This window comes from Myotis brandtii, unplaced genomic scaffold (assembly GCF_000412655.1).
Source record: "Myotis brandtii unplaced genomic scaffold, ASM41265v1 scaffold826, whole genome shotgun sequence".
Classification (NCBI taxonomy): domain Eukaryota; kingdom Metazoa; phylum Chordata; class Mammalia; order Chiroptera; family Vespertilionidae; genus Myotis; species Myotis brandtii.
The window spans coordinates 1,417,451-1,440,505 of NW_005371354.1; the positions used below are offsets into that span (position 1 = coordinate 1,417,451).

At 40.5% G+C, this 23,055-nt stretch overlaps 1 protein-coding gene across 5 annotated transcripts in view; it reads right to left on the minus strand.

Moving 5' to 3' along the window:
- The window catches only part of NTM (neurotrimin), a 959,656-nt gene that overhangs the window by 544,299 nt on the left and 392,302 nt on the right, over window positions 1–23,055 (minus strand). The window contains exon 1 of one of the 5 annotated variants that reach the window (XM_014531862.1): window positions 5,623–5,692. The exons of the other annotated variants lie outside the window; for them this stretch is intronic. Coding sequence (XP_014387348.1) covers window positions 5,623–5,662 — 40 coding nt within the window. The 5' untranslated portion in view covers window positions 5,663–5,692. Of the gene's footprint in view, window positions 1–5,622; window positions 5,693–23,055 lie in introns of those variants that run through there. 5 annotated transcript variants of the gene reach the window in all.

The following is a 23,055-nucleotide window of genomic DNA, read 5'->3' on the forward strand; positions in this document are numbered from 1 at the left end:
TGTTTGTTTCTATCTCTCTCTCCCTCTCCCTTCCTCTCTGAAACCAATAAAAATATATTCAAAATAAAAAAGAATTCCACACAATCTGAATTTAGATTTCATGCCTTCCAGGGCACTGTGTCTTAAAAATGACTGCAAAACGGTGCCATTTGACCCTGTATGTACTACTTATGCAGTCACTCGTGTATTCATTCAACTCACGGTCATCGAGTGCCTATTTTCTTCCAGTCTATTGCCATTATTTATTTAAGCACTTGTGAGACTTAATGAATGAATTGGTAAAAAGTAGCAAGGAGTGAAAATCTATCTTCCTTAGGATAACTCCCAACAAATGAAGTAGTAAACTATGGATAAGAGATAAAAGCAGCTGCTTCGGTTCCAGTCCTGATTCATACAGAAACTAGAGATCATGAAGACTCCAGGTGACTTCTTTGGAAAATGGCTATTGCAAATATATTCCCTGAGTTCCCTAGCTGAGCATGCTGGGGTTAAAGGATTATCCTTTTTTCCTCTGTTGCCTTATTTTAAAGTGGGCTACAACCAAGTGACTGCCCGGTGCTAAACACCGGCTTGTACCCAAAATGTCAGATTGACTGTACATGGGGCCAATGGAGAGATGGAGTTACCCTCCCAAGCCAGAGGTGCAAAAGAGACCCTGAATCTCTGACATGGCTGGGGAGGCAGTGTGGCATTCAGCGGGCTGTGCATGGCATCCTCCTGCATGGCCTTCCTACCCCCCAACCCCCACCCCCGTCCCTGCTGACAAGCAGCATCTACTTGTCTGGAGAGTTCAGTGGTCCCAGGCGATTGCACCAGCGAATATGTGTAGATGGTTATCCTGTCTGTCCCACAGTCACAGCTCAGACAAATGATAAATACCGAGGTCTTTTAATCTTATCTCACAAGTCCATCCCTCCAGCCCTCTAATCATTCTTGCTGCTCCATGGCGACAACCTTTCCATTTGTCTACCTCTCTCTCTTACAGAAACGCAGGGAAGCAGTGCCCAGCCCAGCAGCTGGGAGGCGGGGCTTGACCTGGGCTTATGATCTGAGGCTCAGACCAACAGAGAGGCCTGGAGACTTTGGGTCTTTGCTTCAGGAATCTGCTGCTGGGTTCTCTGCCTTGCACTCTGATTCCCGTTTTTGGGGAAAAAAAAATAAGGAGGGATTCAGGAAACAGGAACTGGAAGGTTTACCTAAGATAGGGATTGTGACTGATCTGAAGAAAGTTTTTGCCTTGGGTGCTCTACGGACTCAAATCCAAAGGACCAGGAGGAAATGCTGAGGTGCTATGGCAGCGGTTCTCAACCTGTGGGTCGAGACCCCTTTAGGGGTCGAACGACCCTTTCACAGGGGTCGCCTAAGACCATCGGAAAACACATATATAATTACATATTGTTTTTGTGATTAATCACTATGCTTTAATTATGTTCAATTTGTAACAATGAAAATACATCCTGCATATCAGATATTTACATTACGATTCATAACAGTAGCAAAATTACAGTTATGAAGTAGCAACAAAAATAAGTTTATGGTTGGGGGTCACCACAACATGAGGAACTGTATTAAAGGGTCGCGGCATGAGGAAGGTTGAGAACCACTGCACTAGAGTCAGGTTTTGTCAAACTGTTCAGCATTTCTGCTACTCAGTCTTTTTTTTTTTTTTTTTTTACCTGTGAAATGGAGATAATACTTCCTATTTTCTAAGGATGCTTCAAGTTGAAGGAGATAATATAGCCAAGTGTTGGGCGCAGTCTCTGGAATTCCTTTATTGAGTCATTGACTGCTCTATTATTGATTTGCATCTCTACTTCCCTACATTAAATGCTGAGGTTAGGGTATAAAAAAGACAGAGATGGCCATTTATTTCATGAAGTTCACAGACACTTAGCAGAGTTATTATCCTTAATAATCATAGTCATAAAAATTAATAAGTAGTCACAGTAAAATAGTAGTAGTGTTTCTACTATTATCACTATGAAAACTCTTCTCAAAACAGAACAGGCTCCATAGGAACCTCTCAGACCACATTCCTAGGTAGCTCTCAGCGTTTTGCAGTTTTGGTGACGGATATGGGAAATGGAAGCGGAAACGTCTTTGTAAGCAGTGGCAATTCTCACTGAGGAAAAGTCAGGGGCCTGCATTCTAACAGGGCTCCCTCCACTCCACACCCCTGTGTGCATTTGCCAACGGCTCTCTGGGGAGTCTGATCTGGACATTCCGCTTTATGGTAAAAGGAGCTGCTAATAAGATAAAGCCAGCAACCCAACTAAAGTCAATATGCCACCAATGTGTACCTGCTAAAAAGATATGTGATGAGATATGCAGGAAAGCAGACCGTTTTTATAGCCTAATCATTCTTCTTACATACCAGGTGAATTGCCCTTTACACTTACTCTATTCACTTGAAAACAAAATGAAAGCAATGCCGATGCGAAGAGCAAGGACCATACTTGGCATTTCAGGAGGAGCGGCGTGGAGATGTGTGTGCGTTTGTTATGGCCGTCTCACCTGTACCCCTTGCGGCCTCACATGGGATGAGGAACAGTGAGGAGACAATGATGGCTGAAGTGGTGTCAGATAGAGGCAATCTGAGTAGCAGAGATGCTGAACAGTTTGACAAAACCATAGCACCTCTATCTGGTGGCAGCTCAATAGAGAAGTGAAGAGCATAAACTCTAGTGGTGGTGGTGGAGGGGGGCGGTCACGTGGGGCTAGGTTACCATGGGGACTGGGACAATCAGATGTAGAGTTGGAACTTGGGCTTGATGCGATGTCACCTTAAATCCATCCGATTGGGCAGGTCATCCACCACCAGGAATAAGCCAAGGCCCGGCGGGTCAGAAATCCATGAAAACCAACTATGATAAAAGACACTACAGGCAGAGGAGCAAAAATCCAGAACAGAACTGCACTTATTCAAGGACATAAACTAACCGAATCTCCCACGCCACCTGGCATTCTCTGTGGATTTCTGCTTTTTCATTTTCTCTAGGATGTTTAAACTCTTCCCACTGTATTAATATAACATATTTTCAAAAGGATTTGAATGTTATTTAAAACAGAAAAGATCATGGTAAGGGGATTAGTCATGTCCCAAATGCAGACAGCTGGGTCCCTTTTCTTTCCATAATAACAACAATTATTAGGCACCCATAATAAATAGCCTATTAGGTGCCAACCACTGGTTCTACATGCATTAACTTTAAGGCTGATGACAAACAGCCCTAGAAGGAATACATTGCTGTTTCTATTTTCAGATGAGCAACCTGAGGCTCATTGAGATTAAATAACTTTCCTCAACTTACATCATCCATTAAGCTCCAATCTCTGACTCCAAAGCCAAATTTGTCTATGTCCCACCTTCTAAAGCTCTCTTCACTTAATACTTGGCTCACTCAGCTATTCCTGGATGCATTCATTCATTCACTCATGCAGCAACTAATATTTATCAAGCACAACAAACTCCCTGTACTAAATGTTGGCTGTAAGTCAGGTTGTCCTTGCAGAAGGCTTGTAGGCTGTGGAAGTCAGCATGATCATCACTGTTGGAGGGGTGGATGATGACTGTAAAAAGAACGTGAGGGACTTTCAGAGATGTTGGCAATATTCGGTTGCTTGATATTGCTGCTGGTTACATTGATGTGTCCAGGTTGGAGAATTTATGAAGCTATATACTTAGGATAAGTGGGCTTTTCTGTATGTACATATCTATGCATGTGTATATCACACACAAACGATACTTAATAAAAACTGTAAACATGCACAAAACCAAATAAACAAGAAATAAAAATACTGTCCTTGGCTTTAGAAAACTATTACTGTACCAAATAAAAGAAAGCAACTCTTCCTTAGCCAAAAATATTTGAAAGTACAGTATTTATATTAATGTTCAGCATTGTTTACATTTTTATAAAGTATATATATATGTGTGTGTGTATGTGTATATATGTGTGTAGATATATGTATATATAGTATACTTTATTATATATTCAGTTTAAAGTAGATAGAATAGCCTTGACTTTCTCTTGCTTATTAAAGTAGTTGTGTTAAAATTATTGGACTTGGAGAGATAATGCCTTGGTTTTGTTGTTGTTGTTTACCAACTTTTACATTTAGGCATTGCACTAAAACATTTTGAGCCTATTTTCTCACAACAACTCCCATAACATAGAGTGATTTCAAGGATCAAGTGTGTTTGGTAAACCTTAGAGCACTCCTATGAATTAGTCGTGATTGTTGTAGCTGCTACTGGCATTGTGGGTTTGATAGAGATCACTTCAGAGATATGCTGAGTGACTAAAACAAACCTGGTAAGTTGGGACCTGAATGCCTCTCTTTTCTCCTTTTTTTCAACTTAGGCGGTCTCCCCTGAGCCACATGCCTGGGGCAAAAAACACACCAAAAAACCCCCACAAAAACCAGTCTGATGCAAATAACTCTGCTGGCATCGCTATGAAGAGAATTTCTATAGGGCTTGCTCTGCTGTGCCCTAGAAAAAAAACTAGAAATCATCTTCAGGGAGTCTTTGTCCAGACCAAAAGGTGGCGAACCTTGGGACAAGCCTACTCCACAGCAAGCTGTATGATCCAGATGAAAGATCAACATCTAACATCTGCCGGGTTTGAGGGTCTGGTTCTCCCAGTCCTCAGGTAGAAGCCAAACAGGTGGGCTGAGTCCTCCCTGCTCCTGACACCAGGAGGGTAGAAGGAACTGATGACAGGGAGAAACCTCATTTTCTATACCATGGATCACCAGGAGGAGTGGCCACTTTGCTTTCTACCACCTATCTAGTAATTTCTCAACATGACCTGAATCCCCACTTATTGAGAAAGAAAAATTATCAATTGTGTGTGTGTGTGTGGGGGGGGGGTGTGGGGGAGTGGTGGCAGTTAGAGAGTAAGAGTCTTTTAAAATAAAGAGGGTACATGCTCAGCTAAATAAAGCTGCTGAGGATGAATATATATGTATGTATATATAAAAATTCATTTGATGAATATATGTATGTATATATATATGTATGTATATACATACATATATATTCATTTGCAGCACATAAGAATTTCTTCAGTAAAAATAAAATTGCATAATTTCTCAACCAAATAATCTGAAATGGAATGGAAAGAGAAAGTGCCACTGTTGAGGCTCAAGTAAGTTGCTTGGAATATCAGAGGCCAGGTGTATCTGGAAGCACATATTAAAAAGATGATAATCATGAGGACAGATACAAAAGTCTAATATACAATTAAAAATGATTTAACACGGAGGGGGGAACAACTGAAAAGAAACAGGCAAAATCCGAACAAAAGAAAAAAAAAAAGAAGAAAACTGGGGAACCTGAGGCTGAATATTGAGTGAGTTTCCTCTGTTGCAGGCTAGACTGATAAGAGAAACACATGCTTCAGCAAATTGCAAAGCCATTTCAGAATTCCATATCAATATGTCATCTTACAAACTCCTACATAGAAAGAACAAGTGGCTTGCAGAGGCAAAAGAATCAACTGGCACTGAACTCATTGGCAGCACAGGAGCTAGAAGACAATGACATAACATGCACAGATGACTGCGGGAAAACGAAGGCGATATAAGAATCCTATGTTCAGTCAAGATATCACTCACCTGCCAGAGCAAAAGAAAGGTATTGAGAGTAGGCAATCATTCAGAAACCGTTTCGTGCACAGGCTCATCTGAGGGAAATAAGCAAGAACAGCTCTGAGCACACAGGGATCAGACAGATCAGAGACCAAAGGGCGGGGGAGGTGAGAGGAGAAACAGGAATGAGAAACAGGGTTATGTTCCTTCCAAATTGTCCCAGAGTGTGTGTAAGCCCACCCTTTGAAAGGAAAGCATGTACTAAAAAAAAGATAAAAACTGTCTGAAAAGCTGTAACGAAACCTACAACTTCAGGTTGGGGTGAACAGGAGGAGTAAGAGAATGGGAGAAACGAAAGTAAAGAGAACATGCACAGGCTCATCTGAGGGAAATAAGCAAGAATAGCTCTGAGCACACAGGGATCAGACAGAACAGAGACCAAAGGGCGGGGGAGGTGAGAGGAGAAACAGGAATGAGAAACTGGGGTATGTTCCTTCCAAATGGATCAGGAGAGATTGTCCCAGAGTGTGTGTAAGCCCACCGTTCGAAAGGAAAGCTGTACTAAAATAAAAGGTAAAAACTGTCTAGAAAGCTGTAACAAAACCTACAACTTCAGGTTGGGGTGAACAGGAGTAAGAGAATGGGAGAAACGAAAGTAAAGAGAACCAAAGATTTGACTTGAGTTAAAGGAAAGGAGGGAGAAAAGTTTCCCAGACGTCCTATCTACCTAATGGGGATTGAGGATTGCTAGAAAAATAGAACATGTTTGTTGATGAAAGTCAATCTTAGTGGGAAGATTATATTTTATATTGTTTTCAAATAATAGGAGAAATATGTCTGATTGTGTCAAGAGAAAAAACTATTAAGTGATAATAATGTAGACAGGAATGACTAAAAAACCAAAGGGGGAGCCATGGAATGAAGTGATTAAGATGTAGTAGATATCTATCTATCTATCTATCTATCTATCTATCTATCTATCTATCTATTTATCGTCAATTTTATAAAACAAAATTATCTATAATGCAACATAAAATGGTTATAATGGAAAACAATACAATTTTCATAGAATTTGACATATTTAGTAGACAAAACATAATGATGCAAAGGTAGGAGAACTGACTATAGTCAATAAAATTTACCTCAGATGTAGTCATATATTCTAACGTGCTATAGTTAGATGGTATTAATTTATGTATGTGCAAGGAATACTTTTAAAAATTAATCTTGCACCAGACAATAAGGCAACTTTAAGAAACATATCCCAGATCATCTTAGGGTTAGAATAGGGAATTCCAAGATATCCAATAAACAAACTGAATGAAAATATCTCACATTGAGACTATAGAAGACCAGAGAAAAAATAATGTATCTTTGTCTTTATTATTCATGAAGAGAGATGAAAAATGTATAAACTAAACACTCACAATAAATTAGAGCCAGAACAACAAAACCAATAAACACATTTAGAAAGATAAGATTAACATGGATGAAATTAAGAAAAATAAAAAAGAGAAGAGGGAAAATCCAACTGCCAGTTCACTGAAAAGAACTAAACACTCACAAGAAATTAGAGCCAGAACAACAAAACCAATAAACACATTAGAAAGATAAGATTAACATGGATGAAAGTAAGAAAAATAAAAAAGAGAAGAGGGAAAATCCAACTGCCAGTTCACTGAAAAGCCTCTGTGAGCCTGAACAAGGAAACAGAAATAAACAACTATGGACACATTAGGAGTGAGAAAGGGAAAAGAAACACTCACTCCAGCCAGATTAAAGCATTTGAAGAGAAAGCTGTCTGAAACTCAATAGACAGAGAGATGCTATCTTAGCAAAATGCAAATTTGCAAGAAGTCACCTCAGAAGTGGAACCCTGAACAGATCAAATTGACACCTGCCATTTTTAATAGGAATCAGAACCATGTGGATTCACAGTTGAGATTTAAATTCCAATGATATTTGAACTATTGTGGGCCATAGGGGGAGAAAAAAAGGAACTTCTAAATTTATTTTATAAATCCACAATTACATTAATACTAATCTACCAAAAATAGTATAAGTGAATTTCACTCTTGCATACAGAGACAGATATCTCATTAAAATATTAGAATTAAGCAATTAACTAAGTTATATTATGTTATATTATATTATGGCTTTAACACAGGGGTATGGGGGCTCCAAGTAAAGCTGGAATAGGATCAAGAGATTGCTGGAAATTAGAATTAGTTGAGAGCTATTTCAACTCAAGATTTTAAAAAATCTATTCTCCCTACCTTAACGAGTGTAGTTTCTCCAGTTAATTAGAGATTTGGTCTTAGCTGTCAAAGACAATAGCAAGTGCAGAGTTAGTAATATTATTGCTCACAGAGTGGCATATGTGTGGATGTTTATGGAAACCCCAAATTTGTATAATTCTATTTAGATAATGCCAACATATTAAGAAAATACCTGACAAAGTTCAGTCTACTGCAATATTCATTAAACTGGCCTTTAGCTCAATGGACAGGAATAATCTATGGCGGACAGAATGTGCTCTATGAATGCCTCTTCAGACTTGTATCTAAACTCCCTACTGCTAACAACCACTGTTAATGATAAAAATAGCCTCCCGCAGGTGCAATCTCTAATTTAAATGCCATCCACTGGAGCTGTACTTTGACATATTTCCTAGCTCCCCTTTCATAATATATCACATTTATCATAATAACATAATAAATCTAGGAGACTAATTATGCCTTTGTACATTTCAGGCTCTTTAAGAGTCTTTCGCTTATTTTTTTCTGTGAAATCCCCTTAACTGCCTACAGTATTTCTGTTTCTGGATCTCTGTGGTGTCTCGGGGAGTTCTCAGGAATCGCCTGGGACCTTACATCGTGCGGAATTAAACGGTGCCTCCTTCCAGTCTCTGACTTTAGTGATGGTGAGTCTCAAGAAGGATCTGAACCTGAGTCTCAGCACCGCTGTACTAAAATTGCAAATTCTACGTTTGTAAAGCACTTATGAGCCCATGTATGTTAAAGCGCACATAACCCCAATGCATGGGTGAAACTTTCAACTCCGCATGGAGCTTATCATCTTGGCAAACACAGCAAGATGTAGTCTGTCTAAAAAAGATGCCACAAGGTTATCACCGCAGTTCCTTTCACGAACAAGGCCATCAGCTATACGACTTTGTCTTAAAATGTGTCAAGCTATAACCGCTTCCTCCAGGTTGCGTAAAACTTCGAGGTCTTCACCAAACATGTGCTTAACTACTTTAGAAGACGGAAAGCTCTCCCCTGAAGAAGAGCCTGGCTCTACCTGGAAGGAACCCTGCTGTCCCCACCTGTTCTGAAGCGAGATAGCCTTCTGTCTGGCTCCTTAACTTCCACACAGACTGACATCCTCCTTCCCATCTGGTGTCGGAAGCATATGGCCATCACAGCAACACAGAATGCCTGCACTACAGGTACCTGTTAGAGGATTCAATCATAAAGTGTCTGAGCCCCAGCACCAGCCCGAGGCTCTGATGATATATCTGCTATTTGAGGAAGATTGTTTCTTAGCTTAGCAACTATATTTTCTTTCACTTTTTCTCCTATTGCTCTTACTGCTGTATTAAGTCAGACAGTCAAAAACCAGTGCTCAGTGGTTGAGCGTCAACCCATGAACCAGGAGGTCATGGTTCGATTCCCGGTCAGGGCACATGCCCGGGTTGTGTGCTCGATTCCTGTAGGGGGTGTGCAGGAGGCAGCATATCAATGATTTTCTCTCATCATTGCTGTTTCTATCTATTTCTCCCTCTCCCTTCATCTCTGGAATCAACAACAAAAAACCACAACCAACAACAAAGCAGTATTGCTTTAACCTTGTGTTCCAAATTAACCATCTTTATTGGGTCTCCAACTCTATGTCACCTCCTCTCCCTTCTTGGGCACAAGGACTGTGTCTTTGAGCAGGGATTCTGTTAAAAAAATCTTTTGAAGATATCATTTACCTCATTACCAAAAGTTCACCGTTCCCATAATAGATTCTGTCTTGAGTTCTGCTCCAGCAACACATTTTCCATCAGAAAATCCGCATGCTCCCTTGCAGTGGGAAAGGGTAATTAAGTAGTGCTACACACTTTCTGTGTTAGCCTTAGCTGCCAAAAGCTCAGTTGTAAAATTAGCCTTTCCAGGTATCTGGAAAAAAATCCACTCTCTCATTTTTGAGACTATTTCAGGTCTGTTCTTTCTTTCTTTCTTTTTTTTTTTTTTTTTTTAGCTTTGTCGTCATGGTTCGATTCCCGGTCAGGGCACATGCCCGGGTTGTGTGCTCGATTCCTGTAGGGGGCGTGCAGGAGGCAGCATATCAATGATTTTCTCTCATCATTGCTGTTTCTATCTATTTCTCCCTCTCCCTTCATCTCTGGAATCAACAACAAAAAACCACAACCAACAACAAAGCAGTATTGCTTTAACCTTGTGTTCCAAATTAACCATCTTTATTGGGTCTCCAACTCTATGTCACCTCCTCTCCCTTCTTGGGCACAAGGACTGTGTCTTTGAGCAGGGATTCTGTTAAAAAAATCTTTTGAAGATATCATTTACCTCATTACCAAAAGTTCACCGTTCCCATAATAGATTCTGTCTTGAGTTCTGCTCCAGCAACACATTTTCCATCAGAAAATCCGCATGCTCCCTTGCAGTGGGAAAGGGTAATTAAGTAGTGCTACACACTTTCTGTGTTAGCCTTAGCTGCCAAAAGCTCAGTTGTAAAATTAGCCTTTCCAGGTATCTGGAAAAAAATCCACTCTCTCATTTTTGAGACTATTTCAGGTCTGTTCTTTCTTTCTTTCTTTTTTTTTTTTTTTTAGCTTTGTCTCATTTCACACTATGTTTCACTTGTTAAAATTCATATAATCTTGATTTTTGTGTCTGATCTGGCTTTGACCTCAGCACGGTTCGGTTGCTCTCATTCTGTGCATGGCTGACGTGCCTGGGTCCCAACTGCCACTGCCTGTGCTCTTCATAACAAGATGAGACGAAGGTAAGGTCAGAGCCCGTAAGATGGAAGAAGGAAAGTGTAAATCTTGATTCCAAAGCAAAGCCTAATCATCTCCTGCAAAATTTTGTTGTTGTTGTTTTGTTTTTTTGTGTGTTTTTTTTTTCATGATGAATCAGTATGTCTTTGGTAAAAGAAAAGCTACAAGTGTATACAGTAAGAAGATTTCAAGGACTGCAATTTTCATAAGTCCAGATTATACTAGGTAGAGTTGACTGGGTTGCTTGCAAAGAATACTTACACAAGATCTACTGCAAGAGCAATACAAGTGGATAAAAATAATCTTAGTTTATTTTTTATGAAAATATTAATAAATACAAAGAATTTAGAAAATACAGCAAGGCCAAAAGGAGACATTTAAAAACACTTGTGAAATCACTCTTATTAACTTTCTTAAAGTATATTTTGCAATTATTAATAAGACATAACCATTTAAAGTATACAGTTCAATGAGTTTTGACAATTATCTACATCCATGTTCACTACTAGCACAATAAGGTGATAGAGTATTTTCAAAACCTTCCCAAATTATCTCCTGTCCTTCCCAGTTTATTTCATCAACATTCCCTCTACCCTTCTCCCAAGCCTCACCCCAGGCCACTCAGCTCTACTTTTCTCACAGTATAGTTTGGTTTTGCCCATTCTAGAACTTCTTATGATTCGATCCAATAATATGTTCTCCATTGTGTCTATCTTCATAGGCTCAGCCTAAAGTTTGGGGATTTACTCATTCTGTTTTGCGTATCGAGTGTTACTTTTTCTTACTCAATAGAATTCCAGTTTCTGGCTATAATACAAATTTTTTTTCTATTCACTTTTTGGATGGGCATTTGGATTATTACCAGTTTTTTCAGTGTTTGACTATTATGAATGAAGCTGCTATGAACATGTGTGTGCAAGTCTTTGTGTGGGCACATTTTTATTTATCTTAAATGCCTATGGATTGATAGACTGGTTATATATTAAATGTATGTCTAATTTTTAAAAAAAACACCAAATTATTTTCCAGAGTGATTGTACAGTTTTACATACCTACCAGTGACATATTAGAGTTCTACTTGTACCACATATTCATTGAAACTTTCTTTTTCAGTCTTTTTAATTTTATCTAATCTAGAGAGAAGTGGTAGTCATTGCAGTTTTTGATTACATTTGCTTGATGACTTACTTGATGTTGAAATTTATTTTCTTGTGATTATTGAGATTTTATAAAGCTCCTTTTGTAAATGATTTGTTTTGTCAACATTCACACATTTAAAAAATAATTAGTGTTATTTGACCTCCTACTATTGAGTGTTAAGATCAAGTTTATAGGTTATAGATACAAGTCATTTGTCAGATACATGCATTAAGAATATTTTCTTCCATTTTGTGGCTTGCCTTGCCATTTTCTTACACTTTCAAACAGTAAAAGATTTAATTTTATATCACTTTGATTTTTTAGTTTTTTTTCTTTTGGTTTGTTCTTTTTGTATTAGACCTAAGATATATTTACCTACCTGAAGGTCACAGAGATGTTCTATTTTTTTCTAGAATATTTATAGTTTTGCTCTTACATTTAGAGCTGTAGTTCACTTTGAGTTGAGTTTTGTGCATGATCTAAGGATGGATATATATCTTTTTCCCACATTGAGACCATTTATTTTGCTGCTATACATTGAAAAGGCAAGTTTTTGCCCTACTTAATTTCCATGGCACCTTTATTGCAAATCAATTGAACATGGCTAGTCTAAGTCACCTTGTCAATTTCCATAAAAATTATGCTAAGATTTTGATTGGAATTTTGTCGAGCCTATATATAAATTGGGAAGGATTGGCATCTAAAGGCACTGTCTTTGAATCCATTGGTATGGTATCTTTTCTCTTTGCTTTTATTTAGATTTACTTTAATTTCCCTCAGCAATATTTTGTAGTTTCCAATGAATAATTCTTATACATATTTTTAGAAATTCACAGGTAAATATTTCAAGTTTTTTATTCTATTGTAAATGGGATTTTTAAAAATAGGATTTTCCAATTCACTGCTAGTGTATAGAAATAAACTTGATTTCTGTGCATTGATCCTGTATCAGCCTTGCTAAGTTTATAGGCTTAAGGTGAGGGAATGGGAAAAGGTTCCATATGAATGGAAACCAAAGGAGAGCAGAGGCAGCTATACTTACATCAGACAAAATAGATTCTAAGTCAAAAAATTGACAAACCTTTAGCATAAATTAACAAGAAAAAAAGAGTGGACACACACACACACACACACAAATCAGAAATAAAAGGGAGATGGATACCACAAAAATACAAAAGATCATAAAACACTCTTATGAACCATTCTATGCCAATAAGTTCAACAACTTAGGAAAATAGATATGTTCCTAGAAGAATACAACCTGCCAAATATGAATCACAAAGGAATAGAAATCTGTACAGAACAATAACAAGTAAGGAGAGTGGATCAGTAATCCAAAACCTACCACAAAGAAAAAAGCTCAGGACCTGATGGTTTCACAGGTGAATTCTACCGAACAATTAAATAAGTAATACCAAGGAGACTTCCCGTCAAGCTGGCGAGTAGGAGAACGTGCACACCTCCTCCCACTGTCATATCAAAATTACAACTCAAGTACAGAACAACCACCCTTGAGACCCACCTGGAGAGAAGCTGAACAGAACTAGAACTGAGGCTATAAAGGAGAAGCCACTCTGAGAATGGTAGAAGGGGGCAGGTATGTGAAAAGGGCTGGTCCCACACTAACATGTGGCAGTTAAGAACCAGCAGGGACATCTCAGCTGTGGGGGTCCCCGCTGAGAAGTGAGCGGTCCCAGCCCCACACGGGGCTCCCCAGCCCAGAGGATCTGAGTGGGGAGAGTAATCCCTGATGACTGTGGAGACCATCAGGGGCTCAGTGCAGGTGAGGTGGAGGGCTCTGGAGACCCAGGCGTCTGCTTAAAGAGCCCAAACACAGACTCCTGCTGACCCAAACTTGTCCTAAGCTCCAGAGAAGAAACAGAAGGTTGAAAAGCAGCAGGAAAAAACTGGGAGGAACTGGATTGTCTTGCTTCAGGGGGAAGGCTGCAGGGACAACTTTCACCAGCACTGAAGTGCTGGCAGGCACCATTGTTGTTTTTTATTTATTTTTTTATTAAGGATCTCCCCACACACAGCCTATACCTGCAGGCAAGGGCCAAACCTGAGTCTAGGTCAGTGGTTCTCAACCTTCCTAATGCCGCGACCCTTTAATACAGTTCCTCATGTCGTGGTGACCCCCAATTTCATTGTTACAAATTGAACATAATTAAAGCATAGTGATTAATCACAAAAATAATATGTAATTATATATGTTTTCCAATGGTCTTAGGTGACCCTTGTGAAAGGGTTGTTCGACCCCCCCCCCCCAAAGGGGTCGGGACCCACAGGTTGAGAACCGCTGGTCTAGATGAACAGGGCAACATACTCTCTCCTCCACCCTGGTGATTTCCTGAGATCACACCCAACAATTTATGAATCAGGCTTGAGCCTTTTTTAGAGGCTAATGCTGTGACTTTTCAAAAATCTCTCAAAGCAAAAGGGACATCTGTAATACTTTTAACCAACAATAATAATAAATAAAATCTGGCAAAGGCCACAAAATCCAAACAAGCAGTGGCTGGTCTGGGCATGCTCCGAGCCTCGAGCAAGAGGCAGCCAGCCTTGGTTCACAGCACAGCCTCTCCCAGATGCTTCCAAGCTTGGCCAAGGCTGCTACCAACCACAGAGCAATGAGGCACGAAAAAAGAAATAAAAGCATCAAATCGGAAAGGAAGAAGTATAATTTTGTATATATATGGAACATTTTAAAGATTCCACCCAAAACTGTTAAACCCAATAAACAAATTCAGAAAAAGTTTTAGGAAACAAAATCATTTCTATCTAATAACAATAAACTGGGGTGGGGGGGGAGAAAAAGCCCAGTTAGGATCCCACAATAGGATCAAAAGCAATAAAATATTTATAAATAAATTTAACCAAGGAAATGAAAGATCTTTACACAGAAAACTATAAGATATTGATACAAAAATGAAAAGAAAACAAAAATAAGTAAGATATTTGTATTCATGGATCTAAAGCATTAATATTCCTAAAATGTGTATACTACCCAAGCCATCTACAGGTTCAACGACATCCCTATCAAAATTACAATGGCATTGTTCACAGAAATAGAAAAGACTCCTAAAATTTGCCCAGAATCACAAAAGACTTCAAATAGCCAAAGCATTCCTGAGAAAGAACAACGCTGCAAGCATTTCATCTGCTGATTTCAGACTATATTACAAAGGGATAGTAATTCAAACAATATGGTACTAGCATAATTATAAATTAATATATAATATATTTAAATTGAATTTCTATATCCCTATGTTCTTTTTTATTTATTTCACCTGGTGTTTACTAAATATTTCATTTCTGTAGTTGATATGTAACTTAGGGAATGATTATGTATTATATGTATGTTGTCCCCAATTGGTATGGTATCTATAATAATAAAAGCGTAATATGCTAATTAGACCATCCTTCCGGACAACTTTCCCAACAAAGCCGGGGCTGTGAGGGAAGCCCAGGTCCCGGGTGCCTGCCAGTGCTGGCAGCCGGGGGGAAGGAAGGCCTACTCTTGCACGAATTTCGTGCATTGGGCCTCTAGTGTTTTTATAAAACATAAATTCTTCTAAGGTAGAGATTGCTATTCTTTCTGATTTCTTCCATTTCTCTGTTTTGCATCTTTTACTCTTGAAAAAATAATCTCAAATTTGTTCCCTGCACCACGGATTTAATTTTAGGTTGCTATGTCTGTCCTATACTTCTCTTGAATTTTAGTTTCCTTAAATATTTCTTGATATATGAAACTCTCTTTCACTCAATCTGCTGTTTCATCATCTTCTATATTTTATCATTTTTTTTCCCACAGAGATAGTGATTTATTTTTTTTCTTTTATGGAAATTACATACATATAAGACATGCTTCTAAAGTTGTCTTCTGTTTCTCTAGTGGAAATTTTTTTTTAAATTTTGTTTTCTCCCTTACATCTTGGGTGTAATGATATTCATCTTGAAAGTATAACAAGGATTCTACTAAATCATCTCACAAGACTCTTATGGTTATTACTCCATTCTTTGCCCTTTTCCATGAGTGCAAAGGTATATGAAAATTGACGGATATGTGGATTTTCCTCCAACATCACTTCTCACCTCCTGGGAACAGTAAGAAGCCTCTCACATCACAATTTAAAGGGATTCTCAATATGCTTAGTCCACTTTAAACCTTTTTATATTGGATATATGTATGTGTTTTCATAAATACTCTTTTAATAAGTTGGAAGAGGAGAAAATCAAGTACAGGTGGAAATCTTGAGTGCAAAAGTCTTAACAATTTTATAAAATTGAATTAGAATTATCAACTTGGAAGCATTCACTCATTCTCATAACTTCAGATATATCCTACAGGCAAGTCCCTGACATCCAAATCAATGGCCCAGACTTTCCTTATTTTATAAAACTGAATTAGAATTATCAGCTTGGAAGCATTCACTCATTCTCATAACTTCAGAGATATCCAACAGCAGTGATGGCGAACCTTTTGAGCTTGGCTTGTCAGCATTTTGAAAAACCCTAACTTAACTCTTAACTCTGGTGCCGTGTCACATATAGAAATTTTTTGATATTTGCAACCATAGTAAAACAAAGACTTATATTTTTGATATTTATTTTATATATTTAAATGCCATTTAACAAAGACAAATCAACCAAAAAAATGAGTTCGTGTGTCACCTCTGACACGCGTGTCATAGGTTCGCCATCACTGTCCTAAAGGTAAGTCCCTGACATCCAAATCAATGGCCCAGACTTTCCTATGACATTAGACCAGTGGTTCTCAACCTTGGCTGCACATTAGAATCACCTGGGAATCTTTTTAAAATCCTGATTTCTGGGCCTCATCCTCCGGAAATTCTGTTTCTTTGTTACTAATGTTGTGGCCCCACCCCATAACAAAGGGGTCGCGACCCACAGGTTGAGAACCCCTGTGCTAGACTATCTATCTCATCACACTCGCAGGCCCTGCCTTCACTCAAAGATGGAGAATTACCCAGGCACGTGCAGAGGGTGGGCATCTGGCGGGCCATCTTGAATTCTCCCTGCCACAAGAGTTAGCTGGAAAATGTCAAGTGCTCATGACAAGTCTGGGAAAATGGGAAAGGGAGCCCATATTGAAGAGGAAGATAAACGAAGATTCAAATATATAGAGATTGAAGTTTTACCATCATGCTATGCTAGAGCTGGATTTTAGACCCTGATGTGCTTAAACTCTTCATTTTGTAAATGAATGTAAAATGTGAGGACCTTGTAGTCTGGGGGAGAAACAGCATTGCTGACTGCAACGAATATGATCTCTCTTCTTCCTTATAATTGCCGTTTAGTCAATACCAACAAACAAATGAAAAGCCTTCAACCTTTGAAAAGTTAAGTGTGTGAAAGGGGCTTTAGTGGGGAATTAAGTCTGATCAGTCACTCTTAAATTACTTGCTCAACTTTATTGACTCTAAATAGAATCTTAAACGTCAAGTTGAAAAGAATATAGTTGATGGCTTTTGAAGTGAGACTGGCAGCTTATCCTTTTGCAAAGCATGAGTATGCACAAAGCCACTTACAGTAGCTTAGCTTAGCCTTCCAGGAAGCCAGTCAGCAGCTAACAGGGGCAGTTTGGGCTCCTCGTAGAGAGGGGTGTCTTTTGCTTTCCTACACACCCATCTGAATCCTGGAATTTGATTGACAGGTGCTTAGTGTTACTACACATACCAGGTTTACCTTTTCATCTCTTTCACCGAATGGGATTAAACTTCTAAGCTGTGACAGGTGATATAATGACAGCATTATCAACTTAAAAAAATTTTTAACACTTGCTCACTCATAGCTTATTCCCCTGGGATAGTTTTTCTCTCCCCTGAAATCCACCAATGATCTATGTATCAAAATTCAATATATTCGTCTCTCACCAGGCAAGCATAATTAAGTCAAACATTTTTTTGCTCATAGGTAAAACCCCCAGAGGCAATTATCAATTCCCTTTATGATTAATGTAAAAAACTACGGTGGAAGCGCATGCTGGAGCACTCAGAGTTAGGTACTGTAGATAACTTTGTCATTACATTAATGCAATGTAAAATTTTCTAAAGCGACTAGCAACTTGGTAACAACTGTAATATCTGAGCGTGTCAATTTGCCAGGAAATTAGAGTGAACTAGCAGCATTGATGACAACGCTTTTGGGAGCCATTTTTGCAAAAATGAGAGTAAAGTTCTTTGGTGTTTTTAAAAAATATATATTTTTATTGATTTCAGAGAGGAAAGGAGAGGGAGAGGGAGATAGAAACATCAATGATGAGGGAGGATCATTGATCGGTTGTCTCCGCATGCCCTACACTGGGGATTGAGGCCACAACCCTGGCATGTGCCCTGACCGGGAATTAAAACATGACCTCCTGGTTCATAGGTCAATGCTCAACCACTGAGCCACGCCAGCTGGGCAAGTTCTTTGTTTTTTTTAATGCCATAATTTGAAGCAGTACAAGAGCACACTGTTCAGGGCTGGCATCCACTTCCAACTCTGTGTGAGAATGGTGAGCACAAGGAAAGGATCTGAGCGTGCATGCTTCGTGCAGACTAGCAGCAGGGCATACATATGGGAAAGCATTTGCTCATAAAAAATCGAGTATGGAAATTCATAGTTTACATCTTTCAGGTGTTTTTTTTCTAAAGGCGCCCTTGTATCATAAAGATGCATTGGAATCATTGTTCACAGGAATATTTTAATTTACAGTGTGTGTATGTGAAGGCATGTGTGTTTGTAACTGCAGAACCAGCTTAGAATCGCTCTGCCTTGTTTAACGAGATACTGAGTAGCATGACCTCCTGGTTCATAGGTCAATGCTCAACCACTGAGCCACGCCAGCTGGGCAAGTTCTTTGTTTTTTTTAATGCCATAATTTGAAGCAGTACAAGAGCACACTGTTCAGGGCTGGCATCCACGTCCAACTCTGTGTGAGAATGGTGAGCACAAGGAAAGAATCCGAGCGTGCATACTTCGTGCAGACTAGCAGCAGGGCCTACATATGGGAAAGCATTTGCTCATAAAAAAATCGAGTATGGAAATTCATAGTTTACATACTTCAGGTGTTTTTTTTAAAGGCGCCCTTGTATCATAAAGATGCATTGGAATCATTGTTCACAGGAATATTTTAATTTACAGTGTGTGTATGTGAAGGCATGTGTGTTTGTAACTGCAGAACCAGCTTAGAATCGCTCTGCCTTGTTTAACGAGATACTGAGTAGCTTTTCAGAGACAGAGGACCAAAACCACAGGTCCTGGAGCCCACACATGTGTAGAGAGAACTAACCTTGATCTCCAGCTGCACCCTGAACCAAAGTGTCATATGCCCTTCTCCCCTCCCCCACAAGGGACCAAAGAACCGGGACATAACCAGAACTTGAACAACAGAACCCTTTCAGAAGCTAAGGGTCCACTGTCCAGGAAGCTCCGGTGTTGATGCCCCTTTACCATGAATGGCCAAATCTAAGACCCCCCAATTAACACCTGCCCCGCCAACATTTCGGAACACCTGTTCCTCCTAGCCCTCAAAACCCTTAGCCCAGTCCAGCGAGCAAGACCATCTGGTCTCCCATCTTCTCAGTTGGCGCCTTCTCAATTGATAAACATTGTCTTACTCCACATTCTGACATTTTGAGTTTGGGCCTTTCGAAGTGGAGCCACATGGACTTTGGTTTGGTGACATGTTTTCTTCATGGAGCCTAGATTTTCTCCTTGACATTAACTCTTCCCAGACCAAGTTGTCTAACTTAGGCCTGCAGAGTGGCCAACCGACCTTTAGATGGTAGAAATGTTATATTCAATACATATTATAACATAGAATAACACTATAATACTTATGTACAGGGTGTGGCAAAGATAGGTTTACAGTTGTGAGTTCATAAAACAGTTTATTCTTGTATTATTATTTATTAATTATTGCATTATTTTTCATATGAACAACTGTAAACCTACTTTTATCCCATCTTGTATATAAGTATCATATATGTACTAGAGGCCTGCTGCATGAAATTCGTGCATGGGTAGGGTCCCTAGGCCTGGCTGGTGATCAGGGCCAATCTGTGGGGTGACCGACAGGGCAATTGGGGGGCTCCCTGCTGGCACCCACCTTGGATAGCCTGGTGCTGCCCACTCGCTGGCCACCCTCTGCTGCCACCACTGGTTACCTCCCTCTTTGGGGCAACCAGTAGGGCAATCAGGGGCCACCCCTGGCACCCACCTTGGAGGCGATCAGTGGGGCAATTGGGGGGCGGCAGGCAGGGCGATCGGGGGGCCCCCCCGCTGGCACCTGCCTTGGCTGGCCTGGGGCCTGTGGGCTGAAGGCAGCTCCTGCATTGAGCGTCTGCCCCCTGGTGGTCAGTGCGCAACACAGTGACCAGTCGTTCCACTGGTTGTTCCGCCATTCGGTCAATTTGCATATTAGGCTTTTATTATATAGGATAATAATACTTTTGTGTATATATATATATATAATATAATACAGATAAGTATTACTGGATATTACTTTTCTCTCTATAATGAGTTCAATAATTTCCTCCAAAACTTTTTTCCCCATATAGTATGACACAAGTATCTTCCTGCCACCAAAACTTTGTGATTTGACCTTCAGTAGTGTACTGTTGTCACTGGGAAGTGGCTGCCCAGAGAGAAACCGCACTTACATGTGTGTTCATACTTCAGTGCAGCCATTTATTGACTTCTAGCACAATGGGATCCCAGCATAAGTGACATTGCACCACCTCCAAGGCTGGTCCATAAAAGCCTCCTGCTCCTCCCTCCCCCACTGGCTAGAGGCTGAGGACTTGGAGGCCGAGGTCATAGTGGAGTCACAGTACAGAAGGGACCTGCATCCCTGCCTCACCCATCATCGTGGAGGGAAGCCAGACTCCCATAACCCAGGAACGCCAGCACTGGAATTTATATAAAAAGATAACTTCCACTTTGTAATGCCTTCAAAATGTGGGAATTCATTTGCCACAGTATCTGTCATTACCCAAAACAATGCAAAACTCAAGGCCTTGGAGTAGAGGCTGCCTTAGAGAAATGAGCTAAACTATCTGACAGGAGCTTAGCAGTCACGCGGTAGGCAGGGAGGAAACAGATCTAGCAAGCTGGAAATCCCTGCTCTGCTGTAGGGAAACAGTTGGTAAAACTGTCACCCGTGTTAGCACGGAAGGCAGACCGAGTGCCTACTGAGCCTGTGCATCTCAGGAGCGTGGTTGGCAAGAGCCAGAACGCGAGCATATGTTCCTCTTCCCTTGCTGGGTTTGGCAAGGTATGTCAAGAAAGAATGAGTTGTTTTGCAGGCAAAAAAGAAATGAAATAAAAATATCAGAAATCTGGAATCGCACAGACTTGAAACTGCTTCTAGAGGACAAACAATGTGAACTGAGACTTTACAAGCCTCGGAGACACACAGGCCCATTCAGACTTCTCAGTGACACAGAGCGGCACAACCTGGCAGCTGACACCAGAGTAGGCGTGGGGCTTCGCAGCAGCCTGTGGGTCCAGAGAGCCTGGGGGAACTTACCATTCATTCCCTTTACAGGGAGAGGCATGGGGTGGGGGTATAAGTGGGGAAATAACACAGGCACCGATATTGTTCCAGAAAAGAACTTTTAGTGTGATTTCCGGTGCAGGGAACTGGCTGGAAAAACCATGAGCAGGGTGAGTTATCTTTGCTAACACACCACCCAGATAGTCACTTGTTATGCATAACTCTCATGGCAACTTGCATGGGCTCAACGTCAATTTCCCATCAACTTTGTTTATCTGGCATGGACGCCTTCATTTCAACATAGGCATCCTGGTGATGAAGCTTCCTGTATTCCTGTGTACCCTAAATTCAAGGCCCCTAGAGCAGTGGTTGGCAAACTGCGGCTCGTGAGCCACATGCAGCTCTTTGGCCCCTTGAGTGTGGTTCTTCCACAAAATACCAACTTCTGCACATGGGCCACGAAGTTTCAATCACACTGTACATGCGCACCCGCACGTGGTATTTTGTGGAAGAGCCACACTCAAGGGGCCAAAGAGCCGCATGTGGCTCGCGAGCCGCAGTTTGCCGACCACTGCCCTAGAGGAAACAGACTAAGTACATGCACCTCTTTCCATGGTGTGCCCAAGTTCGACAGGAGCTGTAATATGCACCGTGCACCAAGAGTGACTTAATGACTATTCCTTTATGACAAAAGGAATCCTTCAAAATGACATCTGGAAGAGATATTCATTCCCTAAATGGATAACTTCGGGTGGTAACAATGGAAGGAAAAGGGAAGTCATGGGGGCACCTGTTTTCCATTGGGGATTTATTAAGTGAGAAACACGAAAATGACAACATTTCAATTATGTAGATTCCTGCTGCCTAAAAACCACCAACATTTCATTTCGTCTTTGCAGAGAAGCCCACCTCTAGGGGAAAACACGTGATCCTGTCCTTGTTAAGCAGGTGCTGTGCACAGCAAAAAGCCTCCTGATATTAAACTATAAACCAAGTGAACTAATAAATAAAGGTGCCCACCGCAGTGGAGTGGTGACGCTCCATATCTACCATTTTCAGGGGACAGGCCCCATGCAAAGCATGGCCACATATTTTTTTTCGAAGATGCAGCCGGCTGTGCTGTGTAAATTATAGATTAGCGGGAAGTGCAGCCCTCCCCGGAGGAGCCCTGTGCTGAGTTGCAACCCTGGGACATTGAAATAGAAGCAGTGGTGACTCTGACAGTAAAGTGGGGAAGCATTCACCTTTGGCACGATTATTTCCCACTTCCATCAAAACAAAACACCGAGAGAGAGGCGCATTGCTGTGCGGTGTGAACATGTGCAGGGAAGGGAGAGGAAAAGAAAGGGGAAGAAGACTCACATAGGCTTTCCTCATGAGCCATCTCAGGGCTTCTCCAAAGGGCTGAGGCTCTCTAAGCAGTTTCAAAATCTTGGTCTGCTCTCAAAGCCACAGGCATCTTAGAAAGGAAGCAGCCACAACAGCACTCAACTCATTAACGACACACTCATATTGCGTGCGGAGGCAAAATTATTTCCACCTCAAGTTTAATGCCTTCCTGGAAACCAGGAGAACAGCACTGAGGGATGTCCGTGATGGCAAGGGCTAGAAAAGCAGTCTGGCCACGCATTTTGGCAACCACACAATTACCTAAAACAGAGGAGGACAATTATATTTGGAGCCAAAAATATGACCTTGTCATTTATTCTGTCTGCCGTGGATACGTCTGTGGCCAATAGATGCTCTATTGGCCCCGCTAGGAACGTCAGCATTCAGAAAGCATAAGGTAGGGAATCACACATTCTTC